The sequence below is a fragment of the Podarcis bocagei genome, assembly GCF_964188305.1.
Source record: "Podarcis bocagei genome assembly, chromosome: 7".
In the NCBI taxonomy this organism is placed as follows: Eukaryota; Metazoa; Chordata; class Lepidosauria; order Squamata; family Lacertidae; genus Podarcis; species Podarcis bocagei.
Genome location: NC_138132.1, coordinates 55,003,362 through 55,022,105, shown reverse-complemented (window position 1 = coordinate 55,022,105; position 18,744 = coordinate 55,003,362). Strand labels below are relative to the sequence as shown.

General features: G+C 42.3%; 1 protein-coding gene across 10 annotated transcripts in view; it reads right to left on the bottom strand.

The window, feature by feature from the left end:
• FTO (FTO alpha-ketoglutarate dependent dioxygenase) overlaps window positions 1-18,744 on the bottom strand; it is a 274,213-nt gene that overhangs the window by 157,350 nt on the left and 98,119 nt on the right. For 8 of the 10 annotated variants that reach the window (XM_081201198.1, XM_081201193.1, XM_081201190.1 and 5 more), the window contains one exon: window positions 7,849-7,973. The exons of 1 other annotated variant lie outside the window; for it this stretch is intronic. In XM_081201198.1, coding sequence (XP_081057324.1) covers window positions 7,849-7,973 — 125 coding nt within the window. Of the gene's footprint in view, window positions 1-7,848; window positions 7,974-17,837; window positions 18,360-18,744 lie in introns of those variants that run through there. One more of the 10 variants, XM_081201192.1, reaches the window with a different exon arrangement.

Sequence of the window (18,744 nt, the reverse complement as noted above, 5' to 3'; positions counted from 1 at the left end):
TCCACAGTCTGCTTGGTTTTGTTTCTCAGAAAAGAGTAGAGTGGGGTGGGTTAACTTTCTGAAAAATCTAAGGTAAGAGAGTGACTCAGAAGCTTAAGGAGCACCCGATCCAGCTTGAGATATCTTGTTGGCAAGGTGACCCAAGGCAGGAACCCAAGTTCTTGACGTAATTCACCCTAATTGGCTTCATTATTTGGAACATGCACAATCCTAGCATTTCCACTTTTTTAGGGTGCTGAGGGGGTTAGGTATGGAAGAAGAGTCCCTGCCAATCTTACTAGCTGTCAGCAGCCACAAGAAACTGAGAAGTGAAATATGGAAAGGATTTGCTGCATAATTATTAACCAGGATACAAAAAAAGGGAGGAGGAGGAGGTCAAAGAAAGAAGGTAATGAGAGTTGAGGATTTGAGAATGATGGATTTATTTTTGTTTGTTTGCGGTGTATTTTTGTTTTTTGAATTTGTATTGTTTGATGTGGTTTGTTTTTTCTTTGTCTTTTCTATTTTCTTTTTTTGCTTTGTTTTTTCTTTGTAATTTCAAAAATTTCCAATAAATATCATATAAAAAAAAGAAACTGAGAAGTGACAGATATCAGAGGGACAAGGAAATTACTGACAGAAGACATTTTTTCCCTAAATTGAGCATAAAGGCAATTTAATTTAAATCAATTTTACCATTCATATGGCACTTTAGCAAACTGCTACAGTAACCAAATCTAAAAACTATTTGTCTATTGTGTTAAAATTATTATAAAACATGGGTGGGTACGTGTTTTCGTTTTATTATTCAACTAGGCAATAACCTCTGATTAATTCCTGTTTGGAATCAATAGTTTGAATCAATTAACATTTTCCTGCTGTATAAGATGAATAAAAACTATTATTATTATTATTATTTGCCTTGGGCCATGATCTTTTATTATCTGTTTTTGTGTTTATGGTACCAGCCCAGTGATGCCTAAAAGCCTGGGGATACCTAAAATGTTCATTGTGCACCAGCATCAAAGCTAGAGAGGCATCTTGGCTCCAGAATGTAGAGACTAGTCTTAGATTCAGGTTTTTGAAGAAGTTTGCAAGAGAACTGATAAAGAAGTTTGTTCAAGAACTAACAAACACTTCACACAGAGACACTCACCTTTATCAGCTGTGTGTTACCAGCAACAACCATTTCAATGAGTTCAAAAATGTTATGAGGTTTGTCTCCTAAATTAAGAGGTGCATGTGATATCATACTGAATTCTTTTCCATAAAATGTCTTCCTAAGCCACAGATGGAATTAATGCAAAGAAAGGTCTACATGCCTACAAAGAGTACACTTTTTAAAAACAGAAATACATTTTATCTTTTTAATATCTATCCATCACACTAATCCCCACTGAGACACATCTTTCATGGTTATGAAAACTCTAAATAGCCATGATGCTATATAAATGAATAGCTACAACCAGCATTTTGGCATAAAATATGCAGTCTTTAAGCAGTTAAACAGCAGAATAATCTGCCCCTTGCCATGTTTGATGAGAAAAAGCAGAGAACCTATTATTGTTGATTAAAAAGCAGTATTGAGAAGACTCAGTCCTCTGCATGCTTACCTGACTGTAAGACCCATTAAAGTCAATGGAACTTACTTCTCAACGCAGATAGCATAGGATTGCACAACTTTCATAAACTAAAGGAGGGATGAGATAGATACTAAACTGCACTTTCCCCTGTCTTCTCTTTGTCTCGTCATGGGTTCATAACTCTTAATCTATTCCAGCTCTCCTTATGGGTCATTGATTCTATATGTACTGTGGTTATTTAAAAATGGGAGGAGAGGAGAGGAGAGAAGGGGGGGGGAGGAGAGGGAGAGAGAGAGAGAGAGAGAGAGAGAGAGAGAGAGAGAGAGAGCCGCCTTGAGCCAGATGGGCGACTTCACACTTCATTTATCAAACCCAATAGACTAGGCCCCATCTCCCTATGCTTGCTTATTGCAGTTAAATTTCCTTGCAATTTGGTAATAATTTTCATTATCAGACAGTGACCCTAAAATACAAGGAGATTCCTTCCCCCTCCCCACTTTTTTGTGGGGGGTTGTCTTCATGGCAGGTTTGAAATTCACAGCCGCACTCTTTTAGCTCTACAGTAGGACGTGAGAAGCTGCCTTTACTTTATTAAGAGAAAGATGACCTCTTGTAAGCAGAGGTCAAGAAGAGGTCAGCTCAAAGGCCTCAAGAAGCTCTTTAACAGCTATAACAATCTGTCCATCAGACCCTATCTCGCAGAATAAACAAACGGCAGCCTTTAGGAACCTTTGGTTGATTCTGTTAACACTCTGAGCATATTCACATCCTTCCTCCTTCCCTATTTATATCCTGCTCTTTTTCCTATAACTGCTGTCGCTCTGTGTACTGGGTCGCTAACACACCAAGTCTGCTTTAAAACAACCAACAAACACTGGGCAGCTTGATCCTCTTTAGATCCAGACAGGGATGCTGCTGGAAGACTTCCATCCCCCAGAATGCTTTCTGCCCTGCCAGTGCAAGAAAAGACCTGAGATGGCTGGATAAGGAACTTCTGCAAACTTGACTAGGATTCAAGGGGTGGGTCTGTTGTAAGCACATTACAAAAACCAAGAGGATTTCTAAGAAATAAAAGACACATACCCAAAAAGATTCTAATAATTATGATGATGATGCATTGCAAATTTAGCCAATTAATATCAGTTCATGTTCAATTTTATAGGAAACGAAGAGCTACCATTTTAACACACGACGTCATCTGCTAAGCCATGGTTTAACAAGCTATGAGTTAACCATGGGTTGTAGCACATGCAGGCAGGTAGGCAGGCAGGCAAAGAAACCATGGCTTGTTTCTCCAAAGTCTGGCATAGTTTTCCAGCAGCTCTTCCCTCATGTCTTTGCAGTTTGGTGAGCATTTGGTGTTCAGTGCTCAGACAAACCATAGTGAAGGAAAGGTGCTGGATTCTCATATAACACCAAACGGTGGTTAAAATAAATTGAAGTCCAAAACCAACAACAAACCACAGCTTCACACCATGGTTTCTTGGCAGTAAACAAATCACAGTTAAGTGACTGGGCAGGGTTCATGCATAAGACTAAATTAGGGTTTAATAAACCACAGTAAAATAAACCTGGCCTGGTAATATGAGCTAAGCAGGTCACTGGCTGCATTTGCATGGACTTTGCATGGTTTAGCACTACATGGAGAAGCTGCAGCAAACCCAAGTGGAACATTGTGTCTGCCTCTTCCTCCTCCTATGCACCCAGGAAGACTTCTGTGAAAATTATCTACATTTTCAAAGGAAGTTGACTTGTATTATATTGTATTGTATTCTGGCTTACATCAAACTTCACAGAGTTTCAAAAACAAGACAACTTCAAACCATGGATTAGAAACTGGCTTGTTTACTTGGGGTCCTTCTGTGTGCAAAGTTTGCCCTGTATACCCAAGCTATGGTACCTCTTTAGGATTGTCTCTGAATAATGAGCAAGAATGAGTAATGGCAAGCTTCTCCAGAAATGGAGTCCAGCCAAACTGGAACTGCTATATCTTCGCAATCAGATTGCCATAGAAAAGCAGCCCTCATTGCATGCTAGTTCAACTCATTCTGCATGCTAAATAAATAAAGCCTGCTCAAGCAAGCTGCATTCTGTACCAAAAAAATGTTGAGTTCTGCTACCTTAAGCAAATTTTCACCACTACCCCTTCGTACTCTGCAGACTTCTGTGTTTTGCTACTTGTGAAAAGACCAAAGCCAACAAGACCCAACCACCAAATATCTTGCCAGCTGCCTTGCTGTGTTCTGAGATTTCAGCCAGCACTGCTGAGTTTTCAAGACTGTTTTCACACCCATCGGGACTAGAGATTCAAAGCTTTTAAAATAGAAGTTTCAATTCTCACAGAGATGAACGGAACACGTGCTATCACACATGCCTGTTGTTGTTTTACACTCTCCCACAAAACAGTGGCATGCACACATGAAGCCCTGCTCATTCCTTTTTGGTACATACTGCAAGCACTTTGTAGCTGACACACTCCCCAAGCTCACAGGATGAGTCCAGGTGCAAGGTTCTTGTGTTAATTTATAAGGAACCACAGAGCCTAGGGTTTGTTGATCAGAAGGTCGGCAGTTCGAATCCCGTTGCTCGGTCCCAACTCCTGCCAACCTAGCAGTTCAAAAGTGCGTCAAAGTGCAAGTAGATGAATAGGTACCGCTCCGATGGGAAGGTAAACGACATTTTCGTGCGCTGCTCTAGTTCGCCAGAAAGCGGCTTAGTCATGCTGGCCACATGACCAGCTGTACATGATGAGCACCGCAACTCCAGAGTCGTCCACGACTGGACCTAACGGTCAGGGGTCTCTTTACTTTTACCTAATCCCTCATATCCTTGCCTGAGAACAGAGGTCATTAGGGGAGACAGTAGTCCACCACTGGCTTAGATGCACAACTCCTATCCACTAGAAGTTGTGTGTTAGCCCAGTTTTATGGAACTCCCAGCTGAGAACAGACAGGTTCCCCCCACTTGCTGAAGGTTCATTTAATCCAGCAGGCATTTTTAATTAATGTTTGGTTTTAAGGATTCAACTGGAGTTTTTTTTTAAATTGCATCTATATATAGTGCTTAAAAACAATTGTAGTTCAGTGGCAGTAGAGCAGCAGGTGGTAAGCCCTCCTTAAGGAGTGGTTGGATGGCCATCGGTCATGCTCTGGTTGAGATTCCTGCACTGCGAGGGGTTGGGCTAGATGACCCTCAACTCTATAATTCTCTGCAATAAATAAATAAAACTCGGAGGAGGCAGAGAGAAGGTAAAAGCTGCCCTCAGCACCCAGCTCAGATGACTCCAGCACTCGTAGAACCCCAGCTTGCCACCATCTCCATGGCTTTAGGAGGCTGCACTACTCTTAACTTCATAGTCTAAAGAATCCAGTCCAGAAACCGCAGCAGAGCCGCAATCCCACTACACCACTGGATTCAAGCACTTCCCCAATAGGGCAGCGCCCCTTCCATTATAGGAGGCTTCTTCCAGTGGGCCTTTGCCTATGCTGGCTGGGACTTGTGGGAGTTGTAGTCCAACATCTGGAGGGCACCGCATTGGCCAGCCCTGCTCTTTAGCAGGCATGGCTAATTCGTGGCTCTCTAGACAATGCAGGACTGCAACTCACGTCTTCCCTAGTCATTGCCCGCACTGGCTGGGGCAGATGGGAGTCAGAGTTCAACACCTTATGAGAGGCCACAAATTAGCTACTCAGGGCTACAGCCATTACTTGAGTGTCAGGACAATATAGGGTGAAAACTCTGGGGAAGAAAAGGAATATGATTTAGTGGGACACACATCTCAAATTTCCAGTTTTACGAGGGAGCTCACAGCCAAAACTACAGTACTTGTATAAACCCGTTAAATATACACGAATACTTACAGAGTCTCTCCCCCCCCCCACCCCGCAACCAGCTCTGGCTGTTTTCCCTCTGATCTACTTGACCTAAATTTCTCCAAGTTGCATTGTTCATAATATGTCTTCTCTAATGCACAACGTAAGGTAATTAGAGTCATCTGTATTTAACTTCCAGAGAAGGGGAAAAGGAGAGAGAGAAAAATCTATTATCTAATCTGGCTGATCCCCTGATGGCTTGCTGAAAGTAAAATACTATAACCTATTGCCTGGCCTTTGACAAGCGCTAATTATTTCCTGTCGAAGCACATTTTTCTTGTGTAATTCCAAAGTACACAATAGGCTGATCTCTAAAACACAGGGGCTGCTCCTCCAGAGCCTCGGCGGATGTTTTATAACTTTCACCACCCCAGCGAACGCTTGACGGCTACTATCGTCAGCGCCTCCATTCCAGACATCTCTCCAAACCTTTGAAGAGGTAAAAAGTGCGGGATATGGTAACAGTCTGTTTATGTGGATCATATGGATGGGACTCTTTAAGATAGGTCAGTGTGATGAGAAACATCAAATGTGGGTCAGAGGAGAGGGGAAACCGATTACAGTTATTTAATACTCTGGGGCCACTGTCTTTTCTAAGGCTTTCAAGACACCATGCTCTTGAAATTTTCTTTCAGGTGTTTAGTTTTAATGAGGCCTGCATTTCGTCTGCTGCTAAGTCTCTCCCCACACATGCCCCCTGTTCCTCCCCTTCCCCTCTCCACCCTGATGCCTGCAAAGTACTTACCATTTTTGTTCTAGAAGCTAAATTATGTCTGTTGGCTCCAGCTTCTGACTAAATTGGTAGTTGTAAGGGAAAAGGCCAGAAAACCGTGTAACTAGATTCTTTCCAAGAGGGAGTCCTCTCCCCCTCATCTCCCTACGGTGCTGCTTGGTGATTATTTGTCCTGCTAAATTGATCCACTCACTGAGTTACATTTGTTATGTTTTCTTTAAAATATATGTATGTGCACACACTACCCTGACTTTTCCATTTTTAGTTTGTTACGTTTTTAACCCACAGTGCTCAGTCTAAACAGAGGAGGTATTCGCTGCTGGGCACAGACCCTGTGGAACTGAAGGCGAAACTTCTAAAACCTCAAATCTGGTGGGTAGAACCCATCTGCACAAAGAGGCTCCCTGAGAAGAATCCATTTAACTGGCTTGAGGAAACCAACATCTGGTACGGTGTTGCCCCCAGAAAGTGGGCATTCGCTGCTAGTTTGAAACACTAATCTAGGCACAGATACACTGGTTCAATTCAATGTGGGGGTTTTTTGTTTTGTTTTGTTTTTACATAGAAAGCCCAACCCAGCTCCAGGCCTCAATTATCTTTCAAAGTGGCTCTCCCATTATGAACCTGTCTGTATTCTTTGGATGTCTTTTGAGGTCCTCCTCTGGGTGCTCCCTATAAGGGAGTTTTGGAGGGTAGAAACAAGGCACAGTTCTCCTCCAGTGGGGCTCCCAGTTTGTGGAATGCTTTTTCCAGTAAGATCTACCTGACGCCATCATTAACATTCTATTGGCACCAAGTAAAAAAACCAACACCTTTATCACTTCTCCCAGACATTTGACAGAAGGTGATGATTTGCTGGATATGTTTTGCTGGTCCCCCCCCCCTTTTCTTTTTTGCTGCTGTTTTACTGGGTCATATCAGTTTATTTATATACAACATTTCCCACAAATTTGTGCTCAGATCTGTGTGTGCCCCAATCTCCCAGCCATATAATGCTGTCCAAACTGTCAAATTCTTGTTTTCATTTTTCTCATGCACAAAAATGTATCTACGGTGCAGGGCCCAACACACAAATATGTTTTGCAGACAACCGCTTGTTTTGAAAATGCAAAAGTAGAGGGATGGCCAAATAAATTTTTATATTTTTTTTAGAAAAAGGAAGGGAAAGTATCAATCAGTATTTAATAAAATCTCACTTTAAATGCAAGAGGCAACCCAAATTAAAGTTTTGGCTGACAACAACCCTGCAGTGTGCCTTTAGTCCCTTCTACCATCACCATCATCAACACATGGTGAGCTAAAGTCAACTGAGAAATAGGCCAAGTTCTTTTGGGTGTGGGAAAAGTGATTGGTAAACTTCAGGTCAGGGATGGGGCAAACAGAACCGCATTCAGAATGCTGCTCTGTAGAAAATAAAAACAACGTCTCTGCACTTAGAAAACTAGACATCAAGGAGAAGAGTTCTAGCCTTGCTTGGGACATGCCAGCTTTCGACGTCTTTCCAGCTCTCATAGAGAATTCCATCAAGTGCATCCCCACCACCAGTCTAAAGCAGTACGGGCCAGAAACAGGCTTACTACCTCCTCAACTCTGAGGGGGCCTGGCCCTTTTAAAACAAAATTGAGGGGGCTGAGGTGCCGTCAGACCCCCTAAAATAGGCACGCCTGCATCACGTCCTCACCTTGCAAGCCAATCCTGCCGTAGCTCCTGACGCTCTTCAAGAATGGGCAGGAGGCAGCTGATTCGTTCCTTCCTTTGTTCCTCTGCCTGTTCCTCTTTCCTGAATTCACAGAGCAGTAGGCTTGTCTTGGGGGGCAAGGGAGAGGGGTGGGTTGGAAGAAAACAGAAAGGGGGGGGGGAGGCCATAAACATTACAATCCAAAAATAGGAAACAAAGCATAAAATTAATTAAAAAGCCCATAAGCAAATAGAGACAGTAAATCAATGGCCCTTCTTTCTTTTTTTATTACGGTTCCCCAGCTCCCAAATCAATACAGTAAATGATGGTCCAAAATGGCCACCATCTATCTGGTTTTTAATCAAAGTACACGGAATGCAAGGTAAAACCTCAAAGCATCGTTGCCCTAAGTAATACCACAGACCAGGCATTCTAGATGTAATTTTCACATTTTTGCCAGACAGAATTGCTTTTCTTTTGTCCTTGTATGGGTGAATTGTTATTAGAAAGTGTGCATGAGGCTTGCTCCCCTCCTCCACCACCCCACCTCTAATGATTGTGGGGGAAACGTTTTAATTTTTCTTGAACATCACCTGTTACAGACAAGAAGAAGTAGAAAATCTCTGTAATGCTGATTTGTATAGCGATTTCCTACTTCTCCCTTTTAACTGCTTCTTATTCTTTCCCTCCCCTTGTTAATAAAATGAATCATTCAGCAAAATAATGTTTGCATTGAGAAAAACACTGCCCGGGTGTTGAAAACACAGGCATGTCTCTTTTAAGCAATTTTACAGCTATGTAAAACTGTAAGATAATCTAACATATAAATCACTCTTATGGCCAGATACTATGCACTTTTTTCACAGAACTAAGTCCGGCAGAATTCAGTGAAGTGCACTCCTTAGTGGGTGTGCAGTGGGGCACGCGTCTTAGATAGTTGAAAGGAACACTGGAAGCTGCTTAATACAATATCAGACATTGATCCATTTCACTCAGTATTGCCTACACTGACTGGCAGTGGCTCTCCAGGGTTTCAGGCAGTGGTCTTTCCCATATCTACCTGGAGATGACACTGCCAAATGCCCAAGACCCCATGTTCACCTATTCTTGATGACTTGAGAGCCCAACAGGTTCGCTAAGAGAGAAACATTTGCTAAATAAAGGAGTTCGAGACTCCCAGAGATCAATTCTTCACTGAGATGGGATAGGGCTTATGGCAGCTGTCCAGGCTTGAACATGGCTCAACTTTGCTCTGGAAGTTGTCAGAACAAGCTGCCTACTTGAAGCAGTCCAAGCAGTCCAAAACCTAGCATCTGACTGACCATCTTGTTTCAAGGGGTGGAGAAATTGAAGGGCCCAGTTTGGATTTAGTGGACTTTTCTGGAATTTTCCCATTTGAAAGGGGGAGAGATGAGGTCAGAAAAAAACCCTGAGTCAAGTTGGAGAAAGTCTCAGTGGGTTTGCCCAACCCCAATCAAAAGACAATGTTGTAATAATAATAATAATAATAATAATAATAATAATAATAATAATAATAATAATGCTGTTGTTGTTATTTCCCACCCTCCTACTATCCTTAATTTTTTACTAATCCTATTAAGCAATTTCTTAAAAATAAGAATGAAGTCCATATAATATAATTAACACAAAACCAAAATAGCCATGTCTATAATTTGATGGCTGCACCCAACAGATTCCAATTGACTTTTTTGCTGAAACCGTGGGCAGGATTGAAGCCTAAGAGAAAAAATATGGTTCATTAAAGGGTTTCCAATGTTCAACCCATTTTAGGAACCTGAGTTAAATAAAGGGTTAGAAGGTGAAAAGATGTGCCCTGACAGTGAGAGGTCAAGAGTTCAAGAAATGTGGTCAAAGATGTTATCAACTGGGAAAGCCGTTTCCTCAAATCAACACTAATTTTTTTTTTTTAAGGAATCCATCAAAAAGTTTACTGGTATGACTCCTGTCCCTAGAAGATGGGAGAGTCTTCTTCTGAATGCTTTGCACACTATCAAAGAAAGGTCAACTCTGGGTTCTTCGTCTATGTAATGATCTTTAATGACAGATAATTGTCTACAGAAACTTTGTTTTACCCAATGTTGAGTGAAGCCTTCAGATTTGAAAACTGGACTCAGCTTTGGTTCAGGGCATCCCTCTTCTTCCCCCAAGATGTGCTTGGCACACAAGGTCAGCAGAACAAACAAACAAACCCTGCAGGTCTGCTTTATCTCATCAGTCTCTCAGCAGAGACTTTTTGGAGGGTGCTAATGCTTAGGACCTGATGAAGCTATCTTTCCTCTGCTCCCTATGCTGGTGAAAGCACATCCTGAATAGGCCCCAACAGAGATAACAAGACATTGCTTGCCATTGGAAAGTCACAAGCAATGTTTTTAGAATCATTATTCTCATCAATTAACTTAGTGCTCAGAAAAAGCTCTGGGCTCCTGTCACAGCCACTCCACTTCCTGCAGAACAGTGCCATGATTCCACACATTTCATTTCTCCCTGTGTTCTGGAAAACAAATACTCCAGATTTAAACCAGAGCAGAGAAGGCTGTTTTCAGAGTCTTGCTTTATTTTGTCAACAAATGAGGTTTTCACCAGGAGATCTAATGTACTCGTTAGTATTTCCAAAGAGATTAGCAGGATAAACCTCTGAGCCCTTGCTAAGCTCTTCCCACTTCAAGGAAAGCAGTCCAACAGCCAATAATCAATAGCAAAGAGAAATGGTGGTGCGGATAAGACATGTGTTTGCAAGCAGTGAGATTCACCTTCTGCTAATTGTCCAGCTTGTTTTAGTTGCTTTATGGTGGGGAAATGACAGTACCGTGACAAGAGTTGGATGCAACTAAAAGTAGAATTTAACTTGAGATCTTGAAGGCATGCATGTTGGCTAGGACTTGGATGGTGTATATCAATGGTAGCTTGTATATCTCATCGGCATACACAGCATGTAACGGGGCCGTGTTGGCAATTGCTATGGTGAAAGTGGCTGGCATGTTTTAAGTTATCACCCAGCAATTTGGACATATTACGCTCAAACACTGGTCCTATTTTGTTTACAGCATGTCATGCTTGATATCAAAGTTTCACTCAACAACTTTTTTGGTGCGGAGGGGGACCATGTTGAAAAATGGTACTGTGTTTGTGGAGTGGAAGAAAGCAAAGGGAGGAGAGCAGAGAAGTGATGAGGAAAGGGGAGGGGGGGAAGAAAAGAAATTGTTTATAAAATCCAGCTGCTCAGACGTTGGCGCCAGAAACTTCTCATCCTGCTACTTTTACGCCTGCAACCCCTTTTACCTCCCCACCCTTCGCCTTGCACAGGTATAACTAAAATGTTGACTTCAATGCTTCGGAGAGCACTCAACTGATTCTGTAACATGATTAATTGCCGAAGACACGGCGGACCATATGGAACAGGGAACGCATCAAGTAATTCATACTTCTGTATATGATCATTTTGGCCCCTGTTGTTTTAATGTACAGGAAAGAGCTAGTATAGCACAGACCTGGTGTCTTGCCCTTGACAGCCCATTAAGAAATCTCAAAGCACCTAGTTGAAGTTATGCTGTTGGCTTTTCAATAGCAGCCCAATAAAACAGGAGCAAAGCTTTTCCAGCGAGTCTTAAATCTTTCACATATAGTACATTAACCACTGCTGCTAAAAACAACTGGTTTCTTATGATAGGAAATGGGATTTGATTTCTAGCCTCTGCATACTTTCCAAAAGCCTTTTTCTGACCTTTGCAGGGTTTACAAAATTGTTGCTTCTCCCCCCGCCCCCCCAGCCAAGCCTTTTTCTTTCCTTTCAGCAATTTTCCAAGGGTTTCTTTTTCTTTTTCCTTCTTGGCTGCGGTGAGCCTAATAGACTTGTTTAAAGCTCAGTACATTCTACTCTTACACTTGCGATATGCAGCCTATACAATGAAGACAGACTCATGGGAGCTAACAGGCAAGAGATTATTATTAAGAGCTTTCTCCCTCGGAGTCATAGAAATCATGACAACAGGTAAAAACATCAGCTACCCTCAAAGAACCTATAAAATAAACAAAAATAGAAATGGGGTGGGGGAACCTTAATGAAAAATACAAAACACATACAGGCTTCCTATCAGCTGAAAGGACAAATCATAAGGCTTTGTTAAAGAAACAAGATCAATCTATTAATTTAAAAAGCATGTTTCTCTGGAATTATGTTGCTGGAAGATTGACTTGTTGGGCTGTATCCAACTAATTCCTACACAGAGTAGACCCCTTGAAATTAATAGGCCTAACAAAGTTAACCATGTCCATTAACGTCAATGGGTCTACTCCAAGTAGGACTCAGATCAGAACTCACTTATTCAGCTACACATGGAGGGTGAAATACTGGGGTCAAATAAGACCCCAGACATCAGGGATTTGGGGGGGAGGAAGGGGGGGATGAGATGAACTTGGCAATGACTCTAATTTAAGCTAAAATGAATTATGGAGTTTTAGTTTGTTTATTTAAAACATGGTTATATCACCCTCCAACTCAAAATCTCAAGTGGTTTGAAAAGTTTCCAGAGGGATGGCCCTATTAATCTGTGATGGAAGCAAAAATAATGATGAGACTTGGGATACCATGAAGCTTTCGTAGAATGGAGTACAAATAAAGCAGCAACAGGTAAACATAGCAAAGGGAGGGGAAGCACATCAAAAGGTTAGAAGTAAGGTGCTTCAGTCACAAAGGCCTCCACAGTATTAACCGTGACCTGGTGCCAGACACCAAGTCCTTGAAGGATAAACCAGACCCACTCCACAGGTCAAGGACCTTGATGGACAGGAAGGGCTCTCCTGGAACCAGTACAGAGGACCCCTCAGAAGAGCCCTCTTGGAGCTCTGAGAGGTGGAGAAGGTGGAGCCACCCTTCAGTCTTCAAAGTGCTGGTGCTAAGAGGTCCAGGCACAGGAAAAAATAGTGAGGACTCATCTGTGGGTCCACAGTCGCCTTGTGAGTAACCCAACCCTGAATACACCTTTGTTACCTATAGCAGTGGTTAGGGTGTTTGTCCTCAGACAGTTTTCCGGGTCATGTGGCCTGTATGACTAAACCGTAACAGACAGTCAATGCCTTTATTGTTAGAGCATACATAGAGTGCCGAGGATTAGAGGGGAAGTTTTATATATATTTGTCCGTATCCATTCATGGTAAGCTATGAACCCAAATGCATAAGGAAGTCAAGTAAGTGGGGGAGGTGCCTACTCAACATAGATGTCAAATTCCAAAACAAAAGTCTCTCTCTTTGGGTCTCTCTGTTTTCATTGCGGCAGTTAAAACGGCAATAGAGGAAGAATACTGTTTCCCTTTGAAGCCATTTAAAATGACAATGCTAAAAAGTTTAATCCTCTCCACAAAGCTCTTTTTGGCAGTATCCGACATACATCGGCAGGAACATTACTTTTGGCACTTTCCATTATCCAAAATATTTACTTAGCAGCGTTTTAAGAAGTCATCTTTTATATACACTGTAGATGTCAATGTTACCTTTGCTTCCCAAAAGAAATGTATGGTGGGAAATCCCATTTCCACCTTGGTGGGGGATTTCCCATAAATAGAAAAATATATAAATAACCCCCCCAGGTATCTCAGTGGAAAAGTTGGCTTATTCAGGTTATGTACTTTAAGGAAGTGGGAAAGACAAATGAAAAGGGCTTACTCCTAAAGACGTCCACACAGAAGGACATTCTGTCTAAGTCCGTGGGAGCTCTCTAAGAAAATAGGTCAACTAATAAAAAAAAGTAATGTCCACAGAATGGGAGATGGCACGATCCCCAAGGAAGTGATCTATATGGGGAGCTGCCTTCAGGCATCAGGCCTGTTGGCAGACCAACTCTGTGTTACAAAGATGTCTGCAAACATGACATGAAGGCTGGCAACATTAACCCTTACCTGTGGGAATCCCTTATGGACGACCACAGTGCCTGGAGACAGACTATCTGATTGTGTATCCACAGCAATGGAATGACCGCTGGGAGGAATGCAGAAAGAAAAAACACCATGGTACACCTGCAACAGCACAACTGGATGTCTTCCTCTACTCCAGCTGCAACAAAACATGCCTCTCCTGTATTGCTCTCTACAGCCACAGGAGACACTGTAACTCTCCAGCGGTTTGGCTTCACCACCAAAGGTGTACACTTACATTGTCTCCCGAGACAGGCAGATGCCAACCGATAACAAAGGTGGTAAAAGATACAGCAGCTGTCCACAGAAAACCTTTATTGACCTTTCAAGCAAATATCCATCTACACTGGGCCTCAGCCAAATAGCTGTTTCAAGGAATGATCCCTCATTTGGGAATAAGGGTTGGGCTGGGTCCCCTGATCGTCAACTTTAAAAAATAAATTCAACTGTGCACACACTCCTGCTCCCTGATATCTCCCCACACCCTCTAAAGCAGAGCTCTGTTAGTTGCTGCTGAGGCATTTTGTGTTTGGAATCAGAGCAGCATCTAGAAGGGACCTCAAGGTACAGAGGTCTTCCAGTTTCAGAAAGGGGCAGGAGGGTCTCTTGGACAGTGATCCATGAGTTGGTAGGAATGGGGTAGAAATTCAGCTTGTTTCAGATTTAATGATGATAACCTACCTAATTTCCAAGCAGTATGTGAACCAGAACACAGTTATACTTCGACGTTAAGCACTGACCTGGATTTTGTGATGCAGTTCTCCAGCCTAATAATGTGTACCAAAAAAAGGTGCAGATTAAAGGAACTGCACTTTAAAATGGCCGTATTACTGAAAATAACATATAAATCGCATTATTTTAGCTAGCATTACTTGAAAAATGTCGGTAGTATGGGAAATTTGCACCACGATACTGACTCGTTTCCATGCAGACTTTTTGTTTTCAAATTGCAAATGAATGCAAAAATGTGGAGAACTGAACTAAATGCTGAAGAAATGAGAAACAGAAATTGACATATTTGTTCATCACTGCGTTGGTGGCACAAGTTTTCTGCCATGACTTTCCATCCCAGTGTGAGAACCGAGCTGGAAAAGATGCTCCAGTTGGTCAGACCTGGACTTGTACTGTCAGATCTATAGATGAACGGGATTCTGATTAGCCTGTGATCTCCCTCACCTCTCAAAACATCAAAACCATCAAAAGCTGTAGTGAACCCAGAGACAGAAGATAATATGAAGTGTAAATAACATTCAGGAATGTGTGTGTCAGGATGGTGGTGAAAATCTTTTTTGAAAGCAAGAGGACACAACAAAGAAAGTCTCATTTGCAAAAGGATCCAGCTGAGGGTCTAACTTCTCACAAGGGAAACAAGTCACCATATTTGCAAACATTCTGAATAGAAGACTATAGCATAGCGTGTGTTTTTGTTCCTCAGCCTCTGTATCCTGAACCCAAAGATTGCCTACAAGGCTGAACATATGTTCCCTATGCAAGAACTAAGTCAAAAATTCCTTGTAGAATACAACGTCCCAGGTTCAATCCCAAGCATATCCAGAACTGTCTCCTGCCCAAAGCCCTGGGAAGCTACAGCCAGTCCATGTGGAAAATAGTCAGCTAGATGGACTGATGGTTTGACTCAGTATAAGGCAGCTTCCTGTGTTCATACTTGTGAGAACATGAACAGCCAGCCTTGCCTTAGCTATGAGTCAAAGCAACCCTAAGCTCATCCAAAAACTACTGGAAACCAAGGTCAGAATGCCAGATTTTGCAGGGTCACTGTTTCAGGGAAACGGCCTACGCACATACAAACTGCATGTCTCTATTCTCTGTGTAGAAGAACTCGTGAATTTGCAAAGGGCGGGTGGGGGGAGATAGTCCTGTTCCCTCACTTCACACATTCAGTATTTCCACTTTGGATGCAAAAATAGGAATCTGGTTAATTAAGCTTCCATTTCAGAGATCTATACCTGGATTTTTCTTCAGCTGCAATTAGGTAAACAAACATGAACAACAGAAAGAGAGAGATGCTTTTGTTTTTTTACCCTGATTAATGCAATTTGAAAGGGGGGAGGGGCGAGACCACCGTAAACTGCTCTTGCTTCTGGCATGAATCCTCACTGAAGTATAACTTGCAGTTTTTCAGAGCAGTGTTCTGCTTTGATAAGCATATATTATTGGCTCATCTTCTAGAGATAATAGCTTCCTTTGCCTTCCTCGGTATATTTATACGTTCCATTTACACAGAGGAACAATTGCAAAATGAAGCTTTCATATAAAAATACCAAGGGCATATTCCTCAGCTGGGTTTGCTAAGAATGAGCCAGTATGTCTTTCAGAAAGCACACTTGAAACACATCAAGGAGTTTGGTGGTTCTAAAGCAGAAGCCCCAAACCCTAAATTCTTATTTACATTCTTAAATAAAATAAAATAAACTTTCAAACTTTTTAAAAGAAAAATCAGGGGGTTGGGGGAAGCACTTTTTTTTTAATGACCTGGAAACATACAGAACTGCCATATTGCAGCTGAATGCACAACCCCAGGTTTCAGTGGAAGAGTTTGCATTGATAAATGACAGGGTCCTGCAGGAGCAGAGATTAACGTTGTGACCCAACCAGGCCAGTAGTCAGAGCCCAAAAGGTTGGACTGGATGACCTTTGGGATCCCTTCCAACTCTACAATTCAATGATTCTACTACTGTAAAAGGCTAGAGAGTCTATTCAGCATATATTCAAGCTCCAATTATCACCTGGGCCCAGTATGCCTGAAGGAGCGTCTCCACCCCCATCATTCCGCCCGGACACTGAGGTCCAGCGCCAAGGGCCTTCTGGCAGTTCCCTCATTGAAAGAAGCAAAGCTATGGGGAACCAGGCAGAGGGCCTTCTCAGTAGTAGTGCCCACCCTGTGGAACGCCCTCCCATCAGATGTAAAAGCAATAAACAACTACCTGACATTCAGAAGACATCTGAAGGCAGCCCTGTTCAGGGAAGTTTTTAATGTGTGACATTTTGATGTATTTTTAATCTTTGTTGGAAGCCGCCCAGAGTGGCTGGGAAACCCAGCCAGATGGGCGGGGTACAAGTAAGAAATTATTATTATTATTATTATTATTATTATTATTATTATTATTATTATTATTATTATTATTATTATTACCTCCTTTATTGCTATTTAACTTCCACATTATTATTTTCTCCTCTATGTTCCTGCCAGCTAAGAATTCGCACTTCATGCATCTAACAAAGTGGGCTTGAGTCCATGACGACTTAAGCCGCACTAAATCTGTTAGTCTTTAAAAGGTGCCACAAGACTCTCGGATTGTTTTTGCTGCTAAGAGACTAAATAACATGGCTACCCCTCTGGGAATTGTTTCATTTGGGCGTCCCATTTCTCTCGTGTTGCAAATAAATTTTATCTGGTGGCACATCAGGTGTTAAGGTATGAAAAAGGAATGCAAGCAGTCTGTGCGCACCCCCACCCAAGCCAGCACCTTTGGGCTGGGCCCCAAAAACAAGCCAACCTTAGCTATTCCTACTGTTTTGGATGTATTAGAATAACAAAAGTTGTCTTAAGAGAGGAAGAAAGAGAGTGAACCTGTAAGGTCAGTAAGATGTATTCCAGGTCAAAAGATCAACATGCCACACAAAAGTCCTCTCCCTTGGCAAATCAATCAAGCGGCCTGCACCAACCCACCACGAGACAGAGACAAAAAAATATGCTTTCTTTGGTCCTCCCCCCTTTTAACAATAAGTTATTTAAGTATTGTGAATGCCCCCTTGCCTTGCATTCTGCCCATATACTACTCTGGATACGTATTAATGAAAACAAAAGGGGGCCATTTATATTGTAGCCATGCCAAGGGGTTAAGCATGTGACCTCGGAGGATGGCGCACTTGCACTGAGGGGAAAAGCCTCTTGACAATATAAACAAGAATTACTGCTGTCAAAGAAAGGGGAGACAATTAAAAACAATCCAGGATGTTTGTCAGACAGCTGTTCGAGTTTCAGCCCCATCTGACCTCTAAAGATGTGGCGTGTTTCACTCCGGCAACTTGAAATTTTAGGTTTTTATTAAGGGGGGGGGGGTAAAAACAAAACAAAGGGAGGAGGGAGAGAGCAGATTGCCCGATTTATGCCTGGTAGTTTCTGATCAATTAGGCTGTGTCGTGATACCAGGTATCACCATCTGGGCACCTCTTTGCTGCTTTTGCATAGTCATTTTTAAACATGAGCCACTCGGTTTGGCAACAGAAAAGAGTAAAACAGGGAACACAAGAAGATCATTGGCCCATCCAGTCTAGCATTCTGTTCTTATAGTGGTCAAGCAGATGTCTGTGGGAAACCTGCACGCAGGATTGAAGCATGAGAGTGCACTCCCTCCTCCTGTGGTCTCCTTCAGCAACTCGTGTTCAGAAACATTACTGCCTCCAGTTCTCCATGAGTTTGTCTAAACCTCTTCTTATAAAGCCATCCAAGATGGTAGCCATCACTGCCTCCTATGGGAGCAGGTTCCACTGTGCACTGCATGAAAACGTCCTTCCTTTTATATGTCCTGTATCTTCCTACCTTCAGTCCATGAGTTCTAGTGCTATAAATGAGAGGAAGAAAAACTTTTTGGTTGCCGTATTCTGAACCCTTTTCAACTCTGCAATTTTCTTTTCGAGGTGAAGCGAGCAGAACTGCACACAGTATTCCAAATGCGGTCACACCATAGATTTGTGTAACAGCTTTATGATATTGGCAGTTTTATTTTCAGCCCCTTTCCTAATGATCCCTAGCATAGAATTTGCCTTTTTCACCGCTGCTGCATCCTGGGCTGACATCTTCATTGAGCTATCTGGATTGAACGTGTCTGCGTGTGGAAATAAACAAAGGCTTACCGTACATAAATGTTGCTTTGCTCAGGAAGAGAATTGAGACAAGAAGGGCACGGGATCTTGCAAGCTGTTTAGCCCTCCTGGCTGCTGAAATAA